At 42.7% G+C, this 22946-nt stretch overlaps 1 protein-coding gene and 1 pseudogene across 1 annotated transcript in view; one reads left to right on the forward strand and one right to left on the reverse strand.

Annotated features, from left to right (window-relative positions):
- The window catches only part of BEND5 (BEN domain containing 5), a 1050378-nt gene that overhangs the window by 920970 nt on the left and 106462 nt on the right, over positions 1–22946 (forward strand). The window contains exon 10 of the mRNA XM_056844383.1: positions 18267–18419. Within this exon, the coding sequence (XP_056700361.1) occupies positions 18267–18419 (153 nt within the window). The remainder of the gene's footprint in view (positions 1–18266; positions 18420–22946) is intronic.
- Positions 1155–1677, reverse strand: LOC130472896 (protein cornichon homolog 1-like; annotated as a pseudogene).

The raw sequence follows: 22946 nt of genomic DNA on the forward strand, positions 1-22946 counted from the left end.
GGCAATATCTGAGATGTTCGCATAACAAAAAAGTTCACGGCAATTGCTACAGCAGGAACTGTCATGTTTAATCAAACAATGCCATAATGAGTTAGCATTTGACAATGCAACCCCCCCTCCCCAATCACAAGGACATTTTCCTGAAACTACCAGTTCTTTATCAGTAATCTAAATACCCAGCAATGTAGCTTTCTATGAACAATGTGGCCACAAAATCCATTTTTTACACAGGGAATTAAATAACAACCAGACTATGCACTTTTTGTTAAAGACTACACAGAATCTAAATCAGTAAAGTGAAGAACAAGAGGGTTTCTATCCCACTCTGTCATGTACCATTAAGTTTTCTAGGATAAACAAACATGACAGTTCCTGCTGTAGCAATTGCTGTGAACTTTTTTGTTATGCGAACATCTCAGATATTGCCTAGGGTCTCACACAGCCTAAGGCCAGCCCTGGCTGGTGCTCTGGGATGTCTTCCATGTGGTGGACAAGCAGGTGGAGTTTCAGGAAGACCTGCCATGCAGAGTTTCTGCTCTTGTCCGCTCCACCCCTCCCCTACTTACCTGGGCTGCTGTTGGGGCCTTGCCCTCACTTGGTTCCATCTAGGGTTGCCAGCCTCAAAGTACTAGCTGGAGAGCTCCTGCTATTACAACTTATCTCCAGCTGATAGAGATCAGTTTACCTGGAGAAAATGGCCACTTTGGCAATTGGACTCTATGGCATTGAAGTCCCTCCCCTCCCCAAACCCCACCCTCCTCAGGTTTTGCCCCCAAAACCTCCCACTGATTGTGAAGAGGGATTTAGCAAACCTAGGTCCAGCTCTCTCTCCCATCTCTCCCTTGCGTTCTCAGCTGTTATGGGATGCGTTTCAGCTTATCTTGTTTTGTTGCTCTGCATTTTCGTCATAGCTTGGTTGGCAGCTTGGGCATTGGGACACATCCTTTTCTTTTCTTTTGACATTAATTTATGTAATTCTTTTGTAATTTTTTAAACATCCCAGCATATTTTTTTAAAGAAAAACAAAAACAGTCTTTTTGCGAGTATTAAAATGTGGGCATGTTTTGGAGGAAGCAGGAAGTGAGAAAAGGGAGTCATTTGTTTTTGTTTCCCCCCCTATCGCGACTGTGATCATCAGATTCCACAGTTTGATAACAGGTTCTTCTTGGAAAATAATCCCATGTCTTGCGGCTTTTCTGCATGCACTTCGCTGGATCCAAGTTCACCAGGCACTGGCTTTTAAGAGCTCACCAAAACGTAAATCATGCCATATAGATAGTAAAAAAAGGATAGAAGGTAAAATGCTAATTTGCACCATCCTTCCTTCTGGCAATATCCTAAAATATCTGTGTTCATGATGGTGGTGGTAGGGTGGTACAGTCCGTTTCCGCTCATTACAGGCCTGCTCATGTACCTCCAAATGTGATAAGCCAGCAATGGCATATTGAGACCCAGCGTCAGCCACTCTGTCGCACACAGAAACATAACGCAGAAGAACACGTGGATGAGATACTCAGGAAGTACAAGAGGGTTGAGCGTATTACACTGATCTATGGGATTTTTGTAGTCGGTCTTCAATTAATCAAAAGCTATAATATGCCAGATGGCGAAGAAGATGAGGGTGGCCATGAGAAGGAGGGCCAGCATGTAGCAGTATGCAGCGAACATGAACGCCATGGTGGCGGAAGGGGGAGGGGGGATGCCTGGGCCGAGCGGCTGCGGCACGCTGGGACAGATCCATTTCAGGGGAGGCTGTGCCTGTGTGACCGTCTCCCCTGTTTCAGAGACTGGAGAACCAGCGTGGTGTACTGGTTAAGAGAAGTGGACTCTTATTTGGAGAACTAGGTTTGATTCCCCACTCCTCCATATGAGCAGCAGACTCTGATCTGGTGAACTGGGTTTGTTTCTCCACATGAAGCCTGCTAGGTGACCTTGGGCTAGTCACAGTTCTCTCTGAACTCTCTCAGCCTCACTTACCTCGCAAAGTGTCTGTTGTGGGGAGAAGAAGAAAAGGTGATTGTAAGCCGGTTTCAGACGCCTTAAACATGGAGAAAATTGGAGTATAAAAACCAGCTCTTCTTCTTAAGGGCTCTTGGGGGTGGAGCTAGTCAGGGGCATGCCAAGCTCAGGGGTTGTCAGCTGGCTCTCAACACCAGATGGCAAGGGAATTATGCAGTGGCTTGCACCCATGTGGGATCCTGGGGCTTGTCACTTCCCGTTTCATCTCCAGCCGTTGGGCTGGAGAGACGGGGTTCTATTGGGTGGCAGGCGGGTCACCTGATACTGGATTCATCCCTGTGCTGTGCCTATGTTCCTGCAGTTGTATGAAGCTGTGGCCTATTTTCCCCCATCTGTTTGTGAGGTGGGTCACATCTTCCCTTTTGCCTGGGTCCTCAAGCTGAGTTGCTTTGTGGCAAGAAAAAAACTATGAGCCAAAAACTGGAATGGGAGAGATTTCGATGTACATTTGAAGAAAGGAAATATTTGAGTCCACTTGCACCTTCAATACTAACAAGTTTTCCAGGATATAAGTCAAACAAGTTGGTTTTTAAATTGCTACTGTTGTGCTCCTTCGTTCTTAATTTTTTTAAAGAAAGTTTTTTGGACGGTATGTCAGTATATCAATGAATCAGATTGGCAGGTGGGTGGTGCTTCAGTTTTTGAGAAAACACAGCAGTAACAAGAAATATGTAAGTGGGGCAGTGTGGCTGGGAGCTTTGCCATTTCTCCCCTATAAACTCTCTCACACACACCCCTCTGCTGCAGCAGCCGCTGCTGCAAAGGGGCACACAATGTGGGTAAGAAGGAGAGTAGGGTTCTCCCCCTCCCTGCCAAGAATGAAATGGCAGCCCTCCTCCAAGGTCTACGGGAAGCCCCCTACCCCCCCCCCCCGCTATCAGAGGTCTTTCACTGCCCAGGGGAACTAGCACCTGCCTGCCCGCCTTGCTGTTTTTATTTTGCAGAGGCAGAGAGTAAAGACAGATCCAAGAGGAGGGGGGAGGTCTAAAACCGAGGAAGTTTAATGCTGATGTGATGGTATACATGCGTTAACGCCCATAATGTGACATTCAGCTTGATACTTTTCCTAGGAGTGCACGCTTCATTTCTTTTTTTTCCCTCGGAACATAGCACGATTAACTACTGTTCCGGCTCTCTCCAACCTCCTTTCCTTAAAAGCCATATGACCCTTTCCTCTAATCCAGTTACCCACCACAATAAACCCCACGCACCCCTTTATTTTTAAGCTTTCCCTTTAACAGGGCCAGATGTTCTGTCTCCCTTTCCTGGTCACTTCTGTTTTCCTTCCCAAAACAATTTTTCTTCCTTTCTGAGGAACTTCTGCCACCCCTCTTGTGGAACAAAAATCACTCTGTTTCTTGTGTTGCTTTGCTTACATAGCAGGCAGCCTGGAAAAGCAATGAAAGGACAACTGTGAACTGTTTCCTGAGCTATCCTTTTGCCCTTTTTCCATGTCCTTTTGCCTGTTCTCCCTTTGGCAAACAGAAGGCAAGCAGTTAGGATGCTGCATTGTGCTGCTAACTAGTATGTGTGCTGCATTTGTGCTGCTAACTAGTTGATCTAGAGTTCTCCTTCCTGTGATCCCACCTTCTACTTTGAGGACAAAGAACTGCCCTTTACTGCAGCCGGTGCAATGCCTGTGGATTAATTGTCCTCTGTTAAAGGTTAGGGAGGGAATGAACTTTACACAAATCTGGAGCTTTACACAAAGCAGTACCTTTTGCTATTTTCTTGCTATGACTACTTAGGATATCAGGGTTGTTAACCCCACCTCATTGTTATGCTAATGCAAACATGCATTAGCAAGCCCTTCTGTTAGGTGCATCTTTTGAAAGTCATTGCATGTGGTAACTTTGTTCATGTTTTCCAACTGAAGGCACAATTCTGGGAAGCATGCCACAGTCTGTCAACAGACTTGTTTGTTTTATGAAGGTTACAGGACCTGGATGTCGTGAAAAAAGCAGTCTTCTTAATAACACACACAAATAAAAACAAGGTTCATAAGCTGTAATAAAACCAGCAGCCGACCAGCAGCCTAACTTTTTTGGCTGCTTGGGATGATAATTGGACTGGTGAGGCTACTTCCATCCTGGGTTAAGAAGGTTGGAAACCCACCATTTCACTCAGTGGTTGGAAACTTGTCTGCAAGTTGCCTTTTTTGCTAAGGCAGAGATCCTGCTTGGGGCCATGTTCTTGTCTCAAGAATGGTGTGCTTACACAAACAAAAAAGGGGCATTCTTGGACATGCGAGTTTACAGCAGATCTCCATATTTTTGCAAAATCTGCTCTTTGAATGTCCACTGAAGCAGATATTGTTGTGATCTGTGATTGCTGAGACTTTTATACAGACTCTTGAAACAGGCTAGGAACTGATCTTGAAACAGCCTGTGAATGATTTGGACACCTCTTATGCTTGTCTATTTGCAACCTATATATCAGTGAAAGCCTTCCACAATGTAAACCTCTCCTGTTGTCCTCCCATTTAAGAGAATCGAGAGTTCTGGTACTTGTTTTGCACTTGAAAAAGAAATGAGGGAGTGGGAGCCCAAATTACTTAAATTTAAATGTTAATTTTGACTTTTCACATCAGAGTAGAATGTGTATTGTAAAAGTCTCAAACCTGAAATAATGGAAAAATCAGATCTCTTTCTTGATGATCTTGATATATTTTCCACACTGTAATATTTGCTTTCTTCATGTTATTGTTCTTTATTTTAAAATTAATTTTGCTTAGTGAGGGAGCTCATTAAGAAGAGGCATTCTCTCATATGCTGAGTGAAACCGAGAAAACACGTCATGCATCTACTTAATGTGTTTTATCATTTATCATCAGATGAAGATTTGCTCTTTGAGGATTTGCCATCTAGTCACAAAGCTACAAAGAATAGCAAGAGGGTTACTGCAGAGTTAAAGATTTCCAATTGTCCCTAGAGCATAAAATGCTTGCCAAGTAAACCTACCTTGTTTTATTGCCCTCAATTACAAGCTCCTGATTTGACTAGAAAAACCAAATCACTTCACTTATGAGAAAGGAGGTACATATCACCCAGGTCAAGGTCATTTGTGTCATTAAATTGACTGGCTTTTGTAAAGAATGGAATTGCTTGCCTTTGTCCTCTCTTTGTGCCTTCATAGTTAGATGTGTTTTTGTTAAATGACTGACATCAGCTAGATTGTATTGTCTGCTTTTTACAACTGTGCAGTCAGCAACATTTATTTCAGAAATTATCACAAGAACTGACTGCAAAATTAGCTGGACACATGCTAACGGCACACAGACATACTAAACAGTCATGGCTTATTCACCCCTTTTCTGTACATCTGTACACTTTAATGTGGAGCTAGAAATGACAGACGGAGCCTGAATTAAGATGCTATCAAAAGGCAGTGAGTCATGCTAAGGCAGAAAGGAATGCAGGGCAGGTCCTCTATCAAGCCGCTCCAACCACACCCAAACAAGGAGGGAGAGGGAGAGAGAGCCCATTGTAAATGCCTGCCCTCAGCACTACTGGAAGGAAGATACTTGTTTATCCCCTATTCTCAGCATCTGTGTTCCTGCCAATTGAACACAGTTGAAACAGTGGAACATTTGTTTTTATACTGTCCATTTTATAAGGACATCCATTCCACATATGTCACCCCTACTTTATGTAAGTTTCCAGGAAGATCTGGAAAATTCTACATATATCTCCTCCTTGAAAACCACTCCAATGATACCGCCTCTAAAGTGGCCAAATTTTGTACTGAGACTTTGTCCATAAGAAAGCAAATATTCCAAACGTTTTAATAACTTTTACGTATAATTAATTACAGCACAATAAGGTTCTGAATTTTAATATCTATATAATAATTTTATATTTGTATGTAAATTGTGCTGTTAAACTAGGGTTGCCAGGTCCATTATGTCACTTCTGGCATGATGTGGATGTGTCGGCATTGAACCAGGGGTGCTCTAGCCCCAAAACTCTATGGTTCCCCCCTTTCAGCCCACATGCTTCCACCCACTGAACAGCTGAGTGTTGGTGGGCAGAGGCAGGAAGCACCAGGAGATTGCCCACCATTAGTGGGCACCTGGGAACCCTATATGTCGACTGATCTTTTTATCATAATAAATGTTGATTGATTGACTTTGGCACTTAATTTTTAAAGCAAAAGCAAAAGAAAAGAGAGAGAGAAAAGTAGAGAATGGAAAACTACGTAAGACAGGACCAAACTAAGATAAGATAAAACTAAGCTAACAGAAAGCAGGAAGCTGAGAACTAAAATAAAAACGCCCCAGGACAGAACACAGCCTTGACAGCTCCTCAATCAATCATGCAAATACCCACCTTAAGAGGGATTCAATCAAGGTGTCAGGCCTGCTTTCCACAGCTCTAAGCAGCCTGTCAGACCGTGGCTGTTTTAGTTTCGATTCCACCAGGTGCCTCTCAAGGCCGAACTTGCTAACTGCTGAATTCCTGTTCCAGAGGTATCTCCCGTGGGAACGGCTCGTCAGTAGAGGGGGGGGGGGGGGCTTGACCTGTTGTGACTAATACTTTCCCTTATAGAACTACCCTGTGCTCCCAATTGCCATTCGTGCCAATGTACCTGTAGGCTCTGCATACCTGTATGTTTTCCAATAAATCAGCTCTCTTTTGGACTCATTGTCTGTGGATGCTGTTTGTGGGATTACCATGGGGACAAGTGCTTACATTTTGGCACGAATCCCTTCTCCATTTTTTCCCTGCCTGGCTGGAGCCCTGGAGGGTTCGTCGGGACCTCGGATTGGAGCAGAGGACGTGCTCTCCGAGTGAATTGCCTGTGGCTGGAGCCCCGGAGGGTTCGCCTTGGTCCCGGGTGGGAGTAGGGGCAATGCTCCCTGGGTGGAGGGTTTCTGGCCGAAACCCTGGAGGGTCCTGAACCTTGGTACCCTCCATTGGAACCGTCGGACCAGTACCCCAACGACCCTTCCTTGCTAGATGACATTCTTGCTGAGGCGCTCTGGATAGATGCGCCCACTGAGTAGTCCTTGCCTGGTGAGCGATGCTTATCAGCTTGATCTTTGTAAATGGGGCAATTTTCCCCAAGAACCCTGATGCTTCTTCCCAGATAATTTGATCCTAATGACCCAGATTTCCAAAGTATTAGGCAACGGCAAATTCCAGCAACTTCTTCCATATCTCAGTAACCAGAAAGGAAGATTCCTGCCCTTCCTCAATCATGACAAACTCCAGGCCATAGATAATTACACATCTAACTTCCAAATCTCCCCAAAGGAATGCTTTTGATACTCTTAATGCAAAAGTGTAATAAACACAAAATATTTCTTTTCAGGCTTGCGCTTGCACATCTTTGAAAAATTGCATTTTTATGATTCACATATTCCCACAATCCATTGCCAACAACCCCATCCCCTTCTCAGTCTCAACAAAAGGGTAAAAGAAGTTACCCCTTTGCCCTAATTTTGGTAGCTGGTTTGGAACTCATCCTGTTACCCCAGCCTTACATTTGTCCTCTCACTTCTCTGCTTCACAGACCTGTCTCCACATCTCCTTCCCCTACCTAATAAATTTCAGCTCTGACACTGCTTTTTTACCACTAAGGGCAACCCACCTCCCTTCTCTCCAAAAGCAGGCTCATATGTCTGTTCTTCTCCTTTCAATTTTATTCCCTAATAGGTAGGCATAGGGTTGTCAATTCGGTTTGGCCCGAACTGAAAATCAGCCGAATTTCCCCTGATTCGGTGGTTTTTAGTTCGGGAGGAACCGAACTCAAAACTGGCGGGCAACCGGGGGGGGGGCGAATTCAGCGAGTTCGGGAGTTCGGGAATAAATTCGGCAAATTCGGCCGTCAGTAAGCAGCATAACCGTCAGTAAGCAGCATTCTCCTCCCCCGGCCAATCGGTGGGCAAGCTGGGTCTTCTTCTGGCCAATCAGTCAGGATTGAGTACTGGAGGAATCAGCTGATGTGCGGCCCGGCCAGGGAGAGAGAGAGAGAGAGCGAAATCCTCGTGTGTGTGTGTGGGGTGCTTGTGCACATTCGCTCCTTTCTGTGGCTGCAGGGGGCGTATTTTTTGGGGTACAGACACAAAACTTTCACTGGAGCTTCAGATGAAGCTTCTTAAGGTATCCCCCAAGTTTTGTAAACATTGGGTCAGGGGGTCCCGAGATATGGGCTCCCCCCTTTTTCTTTCCATGGCTGCAGGGGGCGCATTTTTGGGGGTACAGATCCCAAACTTTGAGCGGAGTTTCAGACCCGTGTTCTTAAGATACCCCCCAAGTTTTGTAAACATTGGGTCAGGGGGTCTCGAGATATGGGCTCTCCCCCTTTTCCCTCCCCCCTTTTTCCATTTATGTGGCTGCATGGGGCGCTTTTTTGGGGACATAGCCCCCAAACTTTTAGCATAGCTTCAGTCAATTATTCTTAAGATACTACCCAAGTTTTGTAAAGATGGGTTCAGTGGGGGAAGAAATATCACCTCCCCCCTTTTCTCTTTCCATGGCTGCAGGGGGTGCATTTTTGGGGGTGCAGATCCCAAACTTTGAGTGGAGTTTCAGACCAATGTTCTTAAGATACCCCCCAAGTTTTGTGAACATTGGGTCAGGGGGTCCCGAGATATGGGCTTTCCCCTTTCCCCTTTTCCCTATTGGGATGAATGGATCAGCCGATCCTGTGCATCTCCAGAGCAAAACGTTCCGTGCCTAATTGGAATCATCTTGGATTACAAGTCCTCTTCAGCCCCTCTTGATGGAACAGAAGACAGCCACAGTAAGACCCCTTTGGGGGCTTTAATCTATATTTTTTCTCCTGTGTATGTGTGTGTGTGTGTGTGTGGGGGAAAGCAGAGTCTGTGTGTGTGTGGGGAGGGAGCAGTTTCTGTGGGTGGGGGGGAAGCCAAAGGGGGCTTTTGTCGGTTCTGCCTGGGGTGTGCGTTCCCCCTCGAGTCTCTCGCTCCCTGGTTTGAGGGGGGAGGTTTCAGTTGTGTGTTGCAAAGGTGTTGTTTAACAAGGTTGTGTTGTTTTGCAGTTGTTTTGCAAATTTCTCAACTGTTGTCGGGGCTGGGAGCTTTGTGCGTGGGCGGCAAGCTCTGCTGAGAGATGCACATTAAGGGTGGGGGGGACCCCTTTCAGGGCCCATATCTCAGCCCCCCTGACCCAATCTTTATAAAACTTGGGGAGTCTTTCAATAAACGTCCTTTGAAGCTCTGCCGAAAGTTTGGGACCTCTAACCCCAAAAATGCCCCCCCAGAGCCACGGAAAGGCGCAATTGTGTTTTTAATGGCTTTATTCGGCCGAATTTTTTTCCGAACTTTGAATTCCCGCCGAATTGAATGGATCCGAAGTGGGGGAGTTCGGACTTCGGCACATACCGAACCCACAAGGGCCAAATTCGGCCGAATCCGAACTGTACCAAATTTTTTTTTTACAGCCCTAGGTAGGCAGTAGGGCTGTGCCTATCAATAAACCCAACCCAAAAATAAACCCAAAATTAGCCATTTGAGCAATATTCGGGTTTTGTTTCAGCCAAATACCAAAACCTGGGAATCTACCCAAAACCAAATGGGAGATTCCTGAAAAGCCGAATAGATTATCTGCTTTTCTGGGATTCGGCTTTTCGCCTTTGCTCAAATGCATGGCTCTGTGCTTTCTCTGATTTTTCTATATTTGACTGGTTTTGTTAGGGACCCATAGTTGGGGCCCTTTTGAGGCAGGAGACATGGAGGAGCCAACTTGGTCTGACCAAACTAGTCTGGAAGGATCATTTTAAAAGAACATAAAAACATAAGAAAGGCCATGCTGGATCAGACCAAGGTCCATCAAGTCCAGCAGTCTGTTCACACAGTGGCCAACCAAGTGCCTCTATGCATTGTGTGAAGAAATACTTCATTTATCTTTTTTGAATTTCTCACCCTCCAGCTTCATCAGATAACCCCACATTCTAGTATGAGAGAGAGAGAGAGAGAGAGAAGCTTCTCCCTATCCACTCTCTCCATACCATCAACCTCTATCATGTTTCCTCTTACCTGCCTTCTTTCCAAGTTAAACAGTCCTAAGCGTTTTAACCGTTTCTCATAGGACAGTTGCTCTAATCCCCTGATCATTTTGGTTGCTCTTTTCTGCACTTTCTCAAGCTCTGAAATATCCTTTTATAGGTGTGGTGACCAGAACTGTATGCAGTATTCCAAGTGTGGTCTCACCATAGATTTGTACAAGGGCAGAATGATAGCAGAAGTGTTATTCTCTATTCCTCGTCTAATTATGGCCAGAATAGAATTGCCTTTTTCACAGCAGCCACACACTGGGCTGATATCTTCATTGAACTATCCACTACCACCCCAAGATCCCTTTCTTGGTCTGTCACTGCCAGCACAGATCCCATCAGTGTATATGTAAAGTTGGGATTTTTTGCCCCAATATGCATCACTTTAGACTTGCTCACATTGAATCTCATTTGCCATTTTAATATCCATTCCTCCAGTTTGAAGAGATCCTTTTGGAGCTCTTCACAGTCCGATTTTGTTTTAACTACCCTCAACAATTTGGTGTCATCTGCAAACTTGGCCACCTCGCTGTTTACCCTCAACTCCAGGTAATTGATGAGCAGGTTGAAAAGTATCGGTCCCAACACAGATCCCGAGGGACCCCACTGCTCACATCCCTCCATTGTGAGAACTGACCATTGATTCCTACTCTCTTCCTCCTGTTTTTCAGACAGCTCTCAATCTGTAAGAGGACTTGTCCTTTTATTCCATGACCATGAAGTTTGCATCATAGAACTGGATGATGTGAAAAAGCCACTACATCAAACCATGTGAGAGAGGGTAGTCTTCACATCGGTCCAGACACCGCCAAAAACAAGATACAGAATAATGCCAAAAGACCAGACTTTCCAATGTTTGGGTGGTTTTGGTTTGATGTGGTTTGACAACATGTTTCTTTGGGCTCCACTTTCCACTATTAACTCATGAGAAAATGCTGAGCTTTAATTACATAGATAGTGTGGTTGAATGGGAGTCATTTTTTTTTACTGAACTTTTTATTGTTATATACTCTCCACCTTCCATAGTGAAGCCCGAGGAATGCTACCTGATGTAATTTCTTTTGAATGAGACTACAGTGGAGATTTATAATATCTTTGGATATTTCCTTTATTTAAATCAACATGAGTACAGCATGAAGCAAGTAGGCTGGGGGGCAGAGAACAGTGGCAGGTGTGTACCACACTGAAAAGAGTCGGTAGGGTCAGTTCTAATCTGTCTCATGCAACACATGATCCATAGATGGGGAAAAGAAGAAGTTCTGTTTTCTATACCTTTGTTGGGAGCTGAAGCCTGAGGTAAGTGTGTTCGTTGCACTTGCGCAGAGAATAATTTTTTATTGGGGGGGGATTTAAATCCCTGATTTTTAAAAAAATGGATTTTCTTCAGACCCAGGGAATTACTAGAGTCTGCAGAAAAACCTGTTGGGGGGAAGTGGGCCCCCATCTGCAGATAAAAGTATCAGCAGACGAGGGAACATGTATGAATTAGATATATACATAGTTCCCTCACTTTCTTGTGCAGCTTCTGAGTAAAGGAAGCATTTCAAGTTGTTCTTAGCTTAGTGTTACAGCAGAAAATTAATAAAATCCATATTGAGGTGACAGCTGGTTGACAGAACTACCTTTCCCCCACATTGCTTTCCTCTCTAGTGGCTTGTATTCAGGGCTAAATACACATTCATTCCTTTTTGTTTTATAGCTTTATTGATTTTTATAGGAATCTCTGTGCTTAAGAATAATAATTGCATTGTGGTGTCAACTGTGGCTATTGCAGCAGTAGCTGGCTGTTAGTATCATTTATCTTTGGGCCTTTTAATTAATAATCTTCCAAATGCATCCAGTTTATGAAATGTAGAAAGGAGCATACTTTCCCTAAATACTACAAATAATGCACAAAAACTTACCAAGAAAGGCTCAAAATTGCACAAGCATAAATGATGATAATTCAGTTTGTAGAAGTCCAGATGTGTAATATACCCCAAGTAAGAAAAAACAACAACTAGATTGCTAACTTGATTTCCAGTAATAAATTTTAGACCTCCACTCCCCCATTCAGTATTAAGGAAGGCACACTCAAGAGGACAATGGTTTATAATAGTTTGGGAAACACTGGAACGTAATAGAGAAATGTAGCATTAATATATAGAAAGGTTCAAATTCAGAAATCTTGTGCTGTTGTGGTTTACTTTGTCCTGCCAATATGACCAGCTCTATCATGCTATCAGAAATAAATACACTAGCTGAAACAAAATTGCAGTTTTTCACTATTATTAGTTTTTTTAAAAAGTATTTTAATTATTTAAATTCAGTTTTAATTGTTTCTATGTATCTGTGACTTGGTGCCTAAAAAAATCTAGGCTGTGTGATTTTTTTCTTGCTGAAAGATACCAAAGCCCTGCTAATATAAAATGTACCTTCCCTGCCTCCTATGCTGCTTAAGTTCTGTTTCACTGAAGATAAAATTAGGGGTATGGATTAAATTATGGGTAATAAAATCAGTGGAAGAATACATGGCTACTTTATTTCCCACTATTGGAACAATGAATGTCTGGGAGGCTGCAACCTAAAAATTCTAGATCACCTTTACATGACATATTGCATTCTTCAAGTCAATTAGACTAGAGTACTCAGACCTAAACCAACATATTTTTGATTGAAATCCAGGTGTTCCTGTTTCCTTAGGTTGTAGATTTGATACTGAGCATTAATAACAACATCTATCCGGAATCACAAAGACGGTGACCCTTCAAGCATATTTACGAATCCTTCTCAATTACTGAAATTTTTAAAATGCTGTATAGTTATAAACCACGAGCGTACTTAAATTCATTCTTATCTCATCATTCAATCCTCTGTTGCGATTAAATTTGTAATTATAGTCTCCATTTGCTAGGGAAACGGTTGAGGCTTGTATACCCCATCCCGTGGTCCTGTTCTGCCACTACCATGGAAGCCTACAGGCCAGAGACTAATGTTGAGTTTTAACTACAGTGACATCTGACAAATCTAGTCGTTCCTGTGGGATCTTGTCCCCCCCACACACACATTTTGCCTAACATATTCCCTAGACTTTACTTTCCCTCTTTATCCCAGATCTCTCTATTCTAGTCAGATTTCCTGCATGGCAAGTTGTCTAACTAAAAGTGATTGTAGTATAAAGTGAGGCCATTATCTTTGAAAAATGTAGTACGTACTTTAATTCAACTGCAGTACTGTAAGCATACGGGCAGCCTAAAACGTCCAGACTGGACATGGCAACCCGGTATGCAGACACTCGACTACTGCTCCAGCCACGCGCTCACCCCAAACGCTACGGGACTGTCACTGCGCGCTCCGTAGAACCTAACACAGCCGCTCCTGCAAGCCCCGTGCAGCCGGCAACCAGGAAACAGAAGCAAGGGCAACCTCCAAAGAACCTGAGAGACTCCATTTTCCCTATGCAGACTCTGTTCCAGCAGCAGCCATTTCGTGAAAAGCAGACAGTCACGTAGTCAGTGCCAACACCCCCCTTTCCCATTGTAACATCAGCAGCTTAATGGGCAATCAGCAGCGATCCTGGTATCAGCAATGAGTTGTTCCTCCAGTTATGCAACTGCTGTCCCAGGACGTTTGCAGAGAACGCACCTATTGTTCCAGAACGTTGATCACTTCAGCAGAGATCTCCCGGTTCCTCCTGGGTTGCAAAAGCCATTGGAATTAGAATAGATTTTCAAATTCTCACTACCCCACCCCGGTAGCCACAGATTAATCCTTTTGTCACCTTTTGCCACCTGGGAACCTAGGAGGGGTAAACCCCTCTCCCGGCCCCCAGAAAAACAGTATATCTGGGGTGCCCCCAGCCCATTTTGTCACCGTAGGTCTTTCCTGGCTCCTACGCCGTTACTCTGTTGGTTTGGTTTTGCGCAGCCTGACCACGCTCCCTCCCATCTTGCTGGCCAAGTCTACGGGAACCCCTGCCCCTACCTCGGCTTTTAACTTTCACTCTGTCTTAGTCTACGTGAACTTGGACAACACCTCTTCTGGAAGGTAAATATACCCCCACCAACTACTCCTGCCATGTTGGCACCTGTGCTTGTACTCCTCTCTTTGAATTTCCTAGATATCTTTGTATGTGTGTATGCAACACTGATTTGATTGAAAACGACATAAACACCTTTTAATTCGGAATTCCTTTGTCTGTCCTGATTCTTAAGTTCACAGTTAATGGGCTCTGGTATAGTTGGTTGATCTCGCTTTATAAATATTAAAATTACCAATCTGCTTAGCTAATTCCCCAATTAAAGAGCATTTTGGGTAACAGTACCAAGCTCCAAATAGCCCTCTGTAGTCATAGTCTGTGACACAGTGAATGCAAGCATTATGAAATTGAAAGCTGATGTGTAATAGTAGAGTAACTCAGCAGCTGTTGGCCACTATGAGACCAGCAGAGCTCCTTTGTACTTCCAAACGAAAAGAATGTTTTTGTTACGAATATATGTGTTACATTAACAATGACTCCATTACAGAGTGAATGAATGGGAAGGATTTTTCCTTTTCTTATAATCATCATCAAATGTGACTCACAGAAAAGGACATGCATAATACTACTATACCATTCTCCTAACAGGCAGTACTGTCTGGTAGCCGAACCTTTAAGAAGTAATTACTAGAGCAAAGTTGGACATTACTGAGGGGACACTGGGCTATTGTGGAATGAGAAGAATAGCAAAGATTTTTTTTATTTTTTTATAGTTGGTCCATTGCTCTGCTGTTCTTATTGAATCCAGACTACAACTTTGTTCTTCATGCCCTCTTCTTTTCACTGTTCCCTCTAACTGAGAGATACGGTCTGTAGGGATATTGAGAATTTTTAACACAAACACTATTGCCAGGCAAACTTACCTTGATTGAACTCCCCAAGACACTTATTTGATTGAACTCCCCAACACACACATTTCTCACTGAAACTCAAGGTGAATTACGTAACATAGAAAACAATTCAATCAGACAACACAAGAAAGCGAGTAGCAATGCAATAGGATTAGGACTGCAGAAATTAGGAAACAGTGCAAAAAGATGTATCATTAACAATGCATGATGTATCATTAACAATGCAAAAAGTAGATTACAAAGGCACAAGACTGTGCAGGAAAAGCAAGTTGACACATGCAATAAACATTACAATGGACTACCATCCTATACCCTTATAACAGTGACCTCCTTCACTGTTCCATTATACAACAGTTCTAATCCCTATATAAAAATGCCATCATAAACATTTCTGTTTTGCACATTTGGTGGAATAATAGAAGTGTGGGTGCCTCCCTGACCTTGTTAGGTATCAGGCGAGCTGCTCATCAAATCTGTCGGAATGTACCTTGAACAATGAGTTGAAGAGCTTTGTGTCTGCGAAGTATCCTCTTGTGTTACAGAACAAGTAGTGCCTTGGTAAAAAGAAACAAATTGGTGGGGCAGCTAAAGTTGTAAAATTTCCAAAAAAAATTCAGAAGAAAAGCAGAAATTGACTTCAATGTAATTAGAATGTGTAATCCTGTTTAGATCCTACTAAATCCCCTAATTACTGGGAAAGTGGGATCTATCCCAGGGGGTCACAGGTCATAAAAATTATCTACTTAGAATAATAGAACCATAAAGTTGGAAGGGGCCATACAGGCCATCTAGTCAACCCCCCTGCTCAATGCAGGATCAGCCTAAAGCACCCCTGATAAGTGTCCATCCAACCACCCCTGATAAGTGTCCATCCAACCTACCAGTGAGTGGGAGCTCACAACCTCCCTAGGCAGCTGATTCCACTGCTGAACTACTCTTATTGTAAAAAAATTTTCCATAATACCCAGTAGGTACATTTCCACCCGTAATTTATACCCATTTGGGACAAACAAAGAGAGAAGCTCAGAAAAGAAACTGGCAGGGAATGGGCGGAGCTAAGGTGCTCATTATCCCTTTTCTGGAAAAAAAAAGGGAGGAAGTCTGTTTTTGGTAACCTGCATGTTGAGTGGCTGTTTTTGACTCTGGGAACCTGAGGGTTCAGATTTGCCTAAACGGTTGTGAATCAACTCTTATGGAGTGACAAGCAGAGATTGGGAGGAAAGGGTCTCTTTCTCAAGTCACTGGGAAGGAGATATTCCAGATATGGGGTTTTGTTAAGGGATTACAGCCACAAAAGTAGGGTAGATCTATAGAAAGGACTGGAAGAGAGATTTGAGGAACAATCTCCATACTTTGTTCTCTGGGGGAGAGAGATTGTATAATCTCCATATTTCCCTGTTAGCTAGGCAACAGAGTCTGAATAGGAACATCTATAGGAAGTTCTGTGAATTGAATTTGGGAACTTAATTTAATAAATGTAATTCTGTACTAACTAAGCCATCTAAGATCTATGCCTTCTCTTCAAAAAAACGTATAAACTAGCTCTGGTTCTATACTTTCCCTACCTACCATTTCCCCTCCAAGTCCATCCCTTGTACAGTGTTTAATAAATCTCTTTTACTTGGTTGTTAACTTGAAAAAGCCTCTGGTGTCTCATTTTTACTGAGGTAAAATAAGTAAAAGGACTAAGGAGAAAAATTAAAATTCCAATCAGACATTTTGGAAAGCAGTCTCTCTCTTGCTCGGTACGCACAGATCGTGATACCATTATTGCGAGTCCTATCCTCTCCTGCCAACAGGAACAGCTCCCTGCCCTCTTCTAAGTGATAGCCTTTCAGTTACTTAAAGAGAGAAATCACGTCCTCCCTCAACCTCCTCTTTTCCAGACTGAACATTCCCAAGCCTTTCCTCATATGGGTCTCATAGGGCTTGGTCTCCAGGACTCTGAACAGTTCTCCTCTGCACCTGCTCCATTCTGTCCACATCTTTTTGAAGTGAAACCTTCAGAATTGCACACAGGTATGGCCTGACCAATGTGGACTGGTCCCTTCCAACTCTATGAATCTATGATTCTAAAGCATCTTGTGATACACTCCAAGACCGCATTAGCCTTTTTTTGCTGCTGCATCACACTGACTGCTCATATTTTGTGTACAGTCCACCTGTACCCCTAGATCTTCTTTACCCACACTGCTGTATCCCCCATCCGATATGTGTGCTTCTCATTTTTGTTAAGGAAACAAATGGTGCAGAGGGAAACGGATTCTTTTTAATTTTTATAACCTTAACACATTGCATGGGGATTGTGAGAAACCAAACTTAAAGAAAGCTAGGTCTGATATTTTCTCTGTAAATAAGCACTCATGTGAGAAGCAAATCAGATTTATCTGGCTAGAAGTTTCAGAAAGCAGAGATTTAAGAAGAAGTGAGATCTTTTGGTGAAATATTGGTTACTTTGGGCTATTTGGGTAATCTCTAAAAGCAAAACAAAACTGAAACCTGATTTGTTTTAAACAGCTATCACCAGTTATAATATGACTAGCTAATGCTAGAAACACTGCTATTGTTAGCATGCATTTCCACAGTTTTTGTCTTGCTCAATAAAAATAACATTGTTTAATAAAAGATTAGACAGGTGTTTTCTTTAGTTGCTGATAGCTCAAAAGACAGGGGGTGGGGAATGGACTCATATCCAAAAGATTATTTTTGTATTATAAAGAGTTAGAGGCCGAGGTATTCCTCTAACATGATTAGGGAATTCTGTGGCTGATCAGTATTTCAAAGGCAAAGCCTTGAAAGATTGTTCAGTGCAAAGTCTCTAACAGGGTGCGGAGGATATTCCCACGCTACAACAAGTAGCAATCAGACAGGGCTTTTTTCAGTGATGGTGCCTTGCCTTTAGAATGTTCTCCTGCTTGAGACTCACCTTGGTCTATGCTGTCCTTTAGGTGTCAGGCCAATATGTTTCTCTCTGCCCAGGCTTTAGCTGAAGGGTTCCATCTTTTACAGCTGTTTTATGTTTCTAGACTGAAGACTGTTCTATGGATATAATTTTAGGTTTCTGAATATTTTTGTGCCATTTTATACCCCTAGTGGGATCTTGGTTTGTTTATAGCTGGTTTTAATACTGATAGTTTTTATGTTTGTTGTTTTTATGATTTTACTGTTGCTTTGTTATGACTTTTTAGCCACCTCAAACAGTTATCTGGAGAGGTGACATAGTAGTTTTCTAAATAAATAAACATTTTCTATTTTTGTATGGTTTGAGTTTTGGGGATTACAATGTTGCTTTTATAGCTGGATTCCTTTTCCAGATACATTTTTAATTTCTGTTGTGTATGTGTGTACTTTCTATGCAGAAAATTAGCCTGGAATTCTATATTGACATCCACGCTCACTCCACTATGATGAATGGCTTTATGTATGGTAACATTTTTGAAGACGAGGAAAGATTTCAGAGACAAGCTATTTTCCCCAAGTTGCTCTGTCAGAATGCTGAAGACTTCTCCTTTGTAAGTAATGCTTGTTTGTTTCTCTTTCTCATGTATGTATTACAGACTATCTTTTCAACCCATGACAATGCCAATCTTGCAGCAGGCTCCATGGGTAAGAACCACAATGCCATAGCAGAGCCATGTGCATGCATGCTGGTGATATACACCAAAATCAATGTGCATCCACTTTTATATATCACCATGCATAGATCTGGTGCAAAGGTATATCAAAACCTGAACTAAAATGATTTCAGTATATAGCACTATCATTCCCACAACTGGCTCACTATGGCTGGAAAATTCTACATGACTAAAATCATATTTGCCGTAGACTATAAAGATTGTGTAAATAGTTCCTTACTCCAATCTAACTTAATTCTGCATGTTGCATTTATTATGCAATAAAAGCAAACATTTTTGTTACAATAATTCATAAATCACCATTTCCTTTGACAATTCTCTGTTAATTTCATAAGTATTCTAGTTATCAGTGTCCCTTCCCTGTTTTTCAGTAGTTGTGTGTTAATGACATTGGCCTGTTTTGTAATGGTCATGTTTAAATGTCTTTGATTTTAGTGTTTGTGTTTTAATGGCTTTGCTTTATTATCTTAGCTGTAAACCACCTCAAGCAGTTCTCTGGCGAGGTGGCATAAACATTTCCTAAATAAATATATAAAAATAAATAATACCCAAAATAGTGTCCTCCACACTCATACTCACTTCCGTTTACCTGCCACCTTTCCCAATAGTGGAATATGTTTTAAAGCATTTGGAAAAAAAGATGTGCAGTCACTGTGGAGTGCTAGAATATGTGGTACTTTATAATTACTGTGCCCTTCCCCCTGATCCCACTGGCACCACTTGGCAGAACCCATTGAAACTCCCCCCCTCATTCACTAAAATCTGTGGCAAGGTATGGAGATCTAAGCTTCAGCAGGTAGATGGTTGCAGTAGTTGAGCACAGTGTGTTCATCAACCGCACCAGCCCACTACAAGGGTTCTGGCATCCCTAGTTCTCTGGCCAAATACTAGCCTGCTCAGTCCTGTAAGTGATGGACCATAATTGAAATACCCTATTGTGTCTTTTGTTAGGATGAGGCGTGTGCTGGTAAGTGGGGATTCCCTACTGAGAGGGGTAGATGCTAAAGTGTGCCAAGAGTTATGCTGTCTACCAGGTGCACACATCCAGGATGTGACAGAGAGGGTAGAAAGCCTTATCAAGCCCACAGATAATTATCCTTTCTTACTGATTCATGTGGGAACAAATGTAGTTAACTTGAAAAAGCCTCTGGTGTCTCATTTCTACTGAGGTAAAATAAGTAAAGGGGACTAAGGGAAAAATTAAAAACTCCAATTAAACATTTTGAAAGCAGTCTCTCTTCCTCAGCATGCACTCGAGAGATCATGATACATGTTTTTAACTCTTTTTGCTTATTTTATACTCAGAAAAGCTTTTTTTTTTTTGCTATTATTGGTGAGTTTACTGACCAAACCCAGAACTGCTCAGTTACATTAAAGGTAAAGGTAGTCCCCCTGTGCATTCACCGGGTCATTCCTGACCCATGGGGTGACATCACATCCAACATTTACTAGGCAGACCATGTTTACGGGGTGGTTTGCCATTGCCTTCCCCAGTCATTTTCCCTGTACCCCCAGCAAACTGGGTACAGTCAGTTACATTACCAGAAAAGAAACATGGGCTCGGTTTCTATACTGTAGTTTGAGAAATGAATGTCCTGAGTGGCCATTGCTAGGCAGCCACATTAGTATCGCCAACCTTCAAGCCTTGGTTTCTGTAATTAAAATCAGAGGGAGGGGTCAGGCCCAGTGTCCTTTCCAAGGCTGTTTTGGCCTTTCAGGGAGGACTCATTGAAGCCAGGCCTGACATTAACCACCGGCATGGAAAATGGGGGAGGCTATGGGGAAAGGCAAGTGGAAATAGTAGGGGGTGGGTGGGAAATAAGATGCCCCCCTGCAAATACTTTTGTGTTCCCTGCTTGTTTGAGTATCATCTGGCTGGCATAGGCTAATATCTGGGTATTTTCTGACATTCAATAGAATAGTCTCTGTTTGTACAGAACTCAGTTATGATCTCTGAGACCCTCACTGTGCTGGATCATGCCAATGGTTCATACAATATTCTGCGGCTGTAAAATTGTGGGCTCTTTCTAAATTAACAAGTCCAGACATTTTGATTAGGAGTGGTAAGAACAATAGGGAATACAGTTGGCTGGGCTACCAAGACTTCTTTGTTAAGGAAATGTGGAATATGTCACTTGGTATAAGCTTTTATGGGTATGAGGAACAAGGTAATAACAATTATACTGCTGTATATATAAATACACAGATTGTATATAAATACACAGCAGGCAGAAAATGGATGGAAAACTGCACTGTTAACATTATCATACCCATGTTTGATAAGTGTGGGAATGGGCCAGTATTGTAGCTAATTATTTTTCTGAAGCTTCAGGAGGTCTCATTTACATTGTGTGCTACAGCAGCCATTTGTAAGGATTAGAATACTTCCCTAGAATCAAGTGAAAGCTGGCAGCTGCGTGAAGTGTCGTCCATAATTGACTAGCTTCATGTGTTCACACCGCACCAAGACAATGTTCCATTATGTTATCCATTGACAGTATCATTGAAAAGATTACTCTCTTTAAAGTATCTGTCAAGCTTGATTGATTTACAGGGGACAAAAGCAGTGAGAAGATATGAAGTGCAGGTCCAATTTTTTTTTTTTTTACAACACTGTTTAGTATACATAATGGATCCCCTTTGATGTCAAAAGCTCATATTCTATTAATAACGAACAAGCCTTTTTGAGTGCAGGCTCCTAGTACACAGTCCCACACTAATAACCTGTTTGCTGTGAAATGGGAATCATTGGTGAAGCAGCCATTTGTCTGGATTTTACACATTGGCAATGGGTGTAGACTCAAAAGTATTTCTTTTGCCACTCTGCGTGATTGAAGCTTAGTTTAACACAGATTCAGCCAATCTTGCCTTTGATTTCCTTCCGGAAACTGTCAGGAAAAATACAGAAATAACAGTCTGAAGGTGGTAACGAAAAATCATTTATTTACTTTTAATTGGAAAACTAACCTTAATAGATTGTGGAAAGAATTTTATGCACAAGGAACTTATTGCTGTTGATAGTTATTAAAAATATACAAGTGCACAAATTTGCAAGAGGATGTAATCTCTTTTCCCCACTCCCTCTCTCCCTCTTGCTTTTCTTCAGTACCTCCACCCCAGAAATGCCTGTAGCTCTCCTCTTTGCTTACAGCCTCTCCTAGCCAGCCACTAACCTGCCTTTTATTGTCCTTCCCAGTAACCTTTTACCTTTTTTTCATCCCAGGGCAGCAAAAGGGAGGGACTGGGGAACAAAATTGGGGGGGAAGTAAGCTGGAGGGCCCCTGAAGCCAGCGTCATGCTGCATCCAGCCAAATGCCTTTCCATTTATTTTCCTTGTAATGTTGTTCTTCCTGCAGCCACTAGGGGAGCAGGGAAGGCAGAACACAGTAAAAGGCACTCTGACATCGGCTAGACTCACCTTAAGTGATGTCACCATGCTGCCAAATGGTCTAGGATTCACTTACAACCCTGTGGTACAATCATAGATTTTCGGGTGAATTCTAGAGCACCTAGCATCACAGTGATGTCATTTCCAGTTGCATGGCTGAAATAATGTCATTCTGGTGAATCTCCATCCCCCAGTATCCATCCATCCACCCCCCATCCCTGTCTTCTTGTAAATTTCCTCCGCTAATTTCCCCCCCCCCCCAGATAAAGAATCTGATCACTTCAGGAGCCTACCTAGAAGGAGCCTGCTCCCCCTTCTTGATTAGTATGTGTGTGTGTGTGAAGTGCCTTCAAGTCTCAGCTGACTTATGGTGACCCCTTTTGGGGTTTTCATGGCAAGAGACTACCAGAGGTGGTTTGCCAAACCCTTCCTCTGCACAGCAACCCTGGTATTCCTTGGTGGTCTCCCATCCAAATACTAACCAGGGCTGACCCTGCTTAGCTTCTGAGATCTGACGAGATCAGGCTAGCCTGGGCCATCCAGGTCAGGGCTCTTGATTAGTATACTGCATCAAATTTAACAATGTCATGTGTTTGGGATCCTCCCAGCGTGTGCACTCTCATAGGTGCAACTGTGCAAATTTAGCACTTAAGGGACAAAAATAAAACCAAGCCTACAATTCTAGAGGAAAGAATTGTGGACATACAGTAAACACAAAAAGAAGAATAACTGGACAGTGAGGCATGAAACTGAAAGGATGTGTGCCATGTGAGCTAGTTTGGACACAGCCTTACAGCCTTTATAGTTGTGACTCCCTCACTATCCCCTCCCACAGCCCCAATCTTAATTGGCTCCATGTGGTTTGTATTAGCATTTTTAAACTGTTGGGAGGAGCCAGTCATGGAACTCCCAGCATCTTGTCTAGTTTGTCCCCCAAAGCCTGCTTTCACCAGCAGACATTGATTGGTCCAATAAACAATCGTATCTAACTGATTTATTATTATCCATGGGCAAAA

Source organism: Euleptes europaea, chromosome 2, assembly GCF_029931775.1.
Source record: "Euleptes europaea isolate rEulEur1 chromosome 2, rEulEur1.hap1, whole genome shotgun sequence".
Lineage (NCBI taxonomy): Eukaryota > Metazoa > Chordata > Lepidosauria > Squamata > Sphaerodactylidae > Euleptes > Euleptes europaea.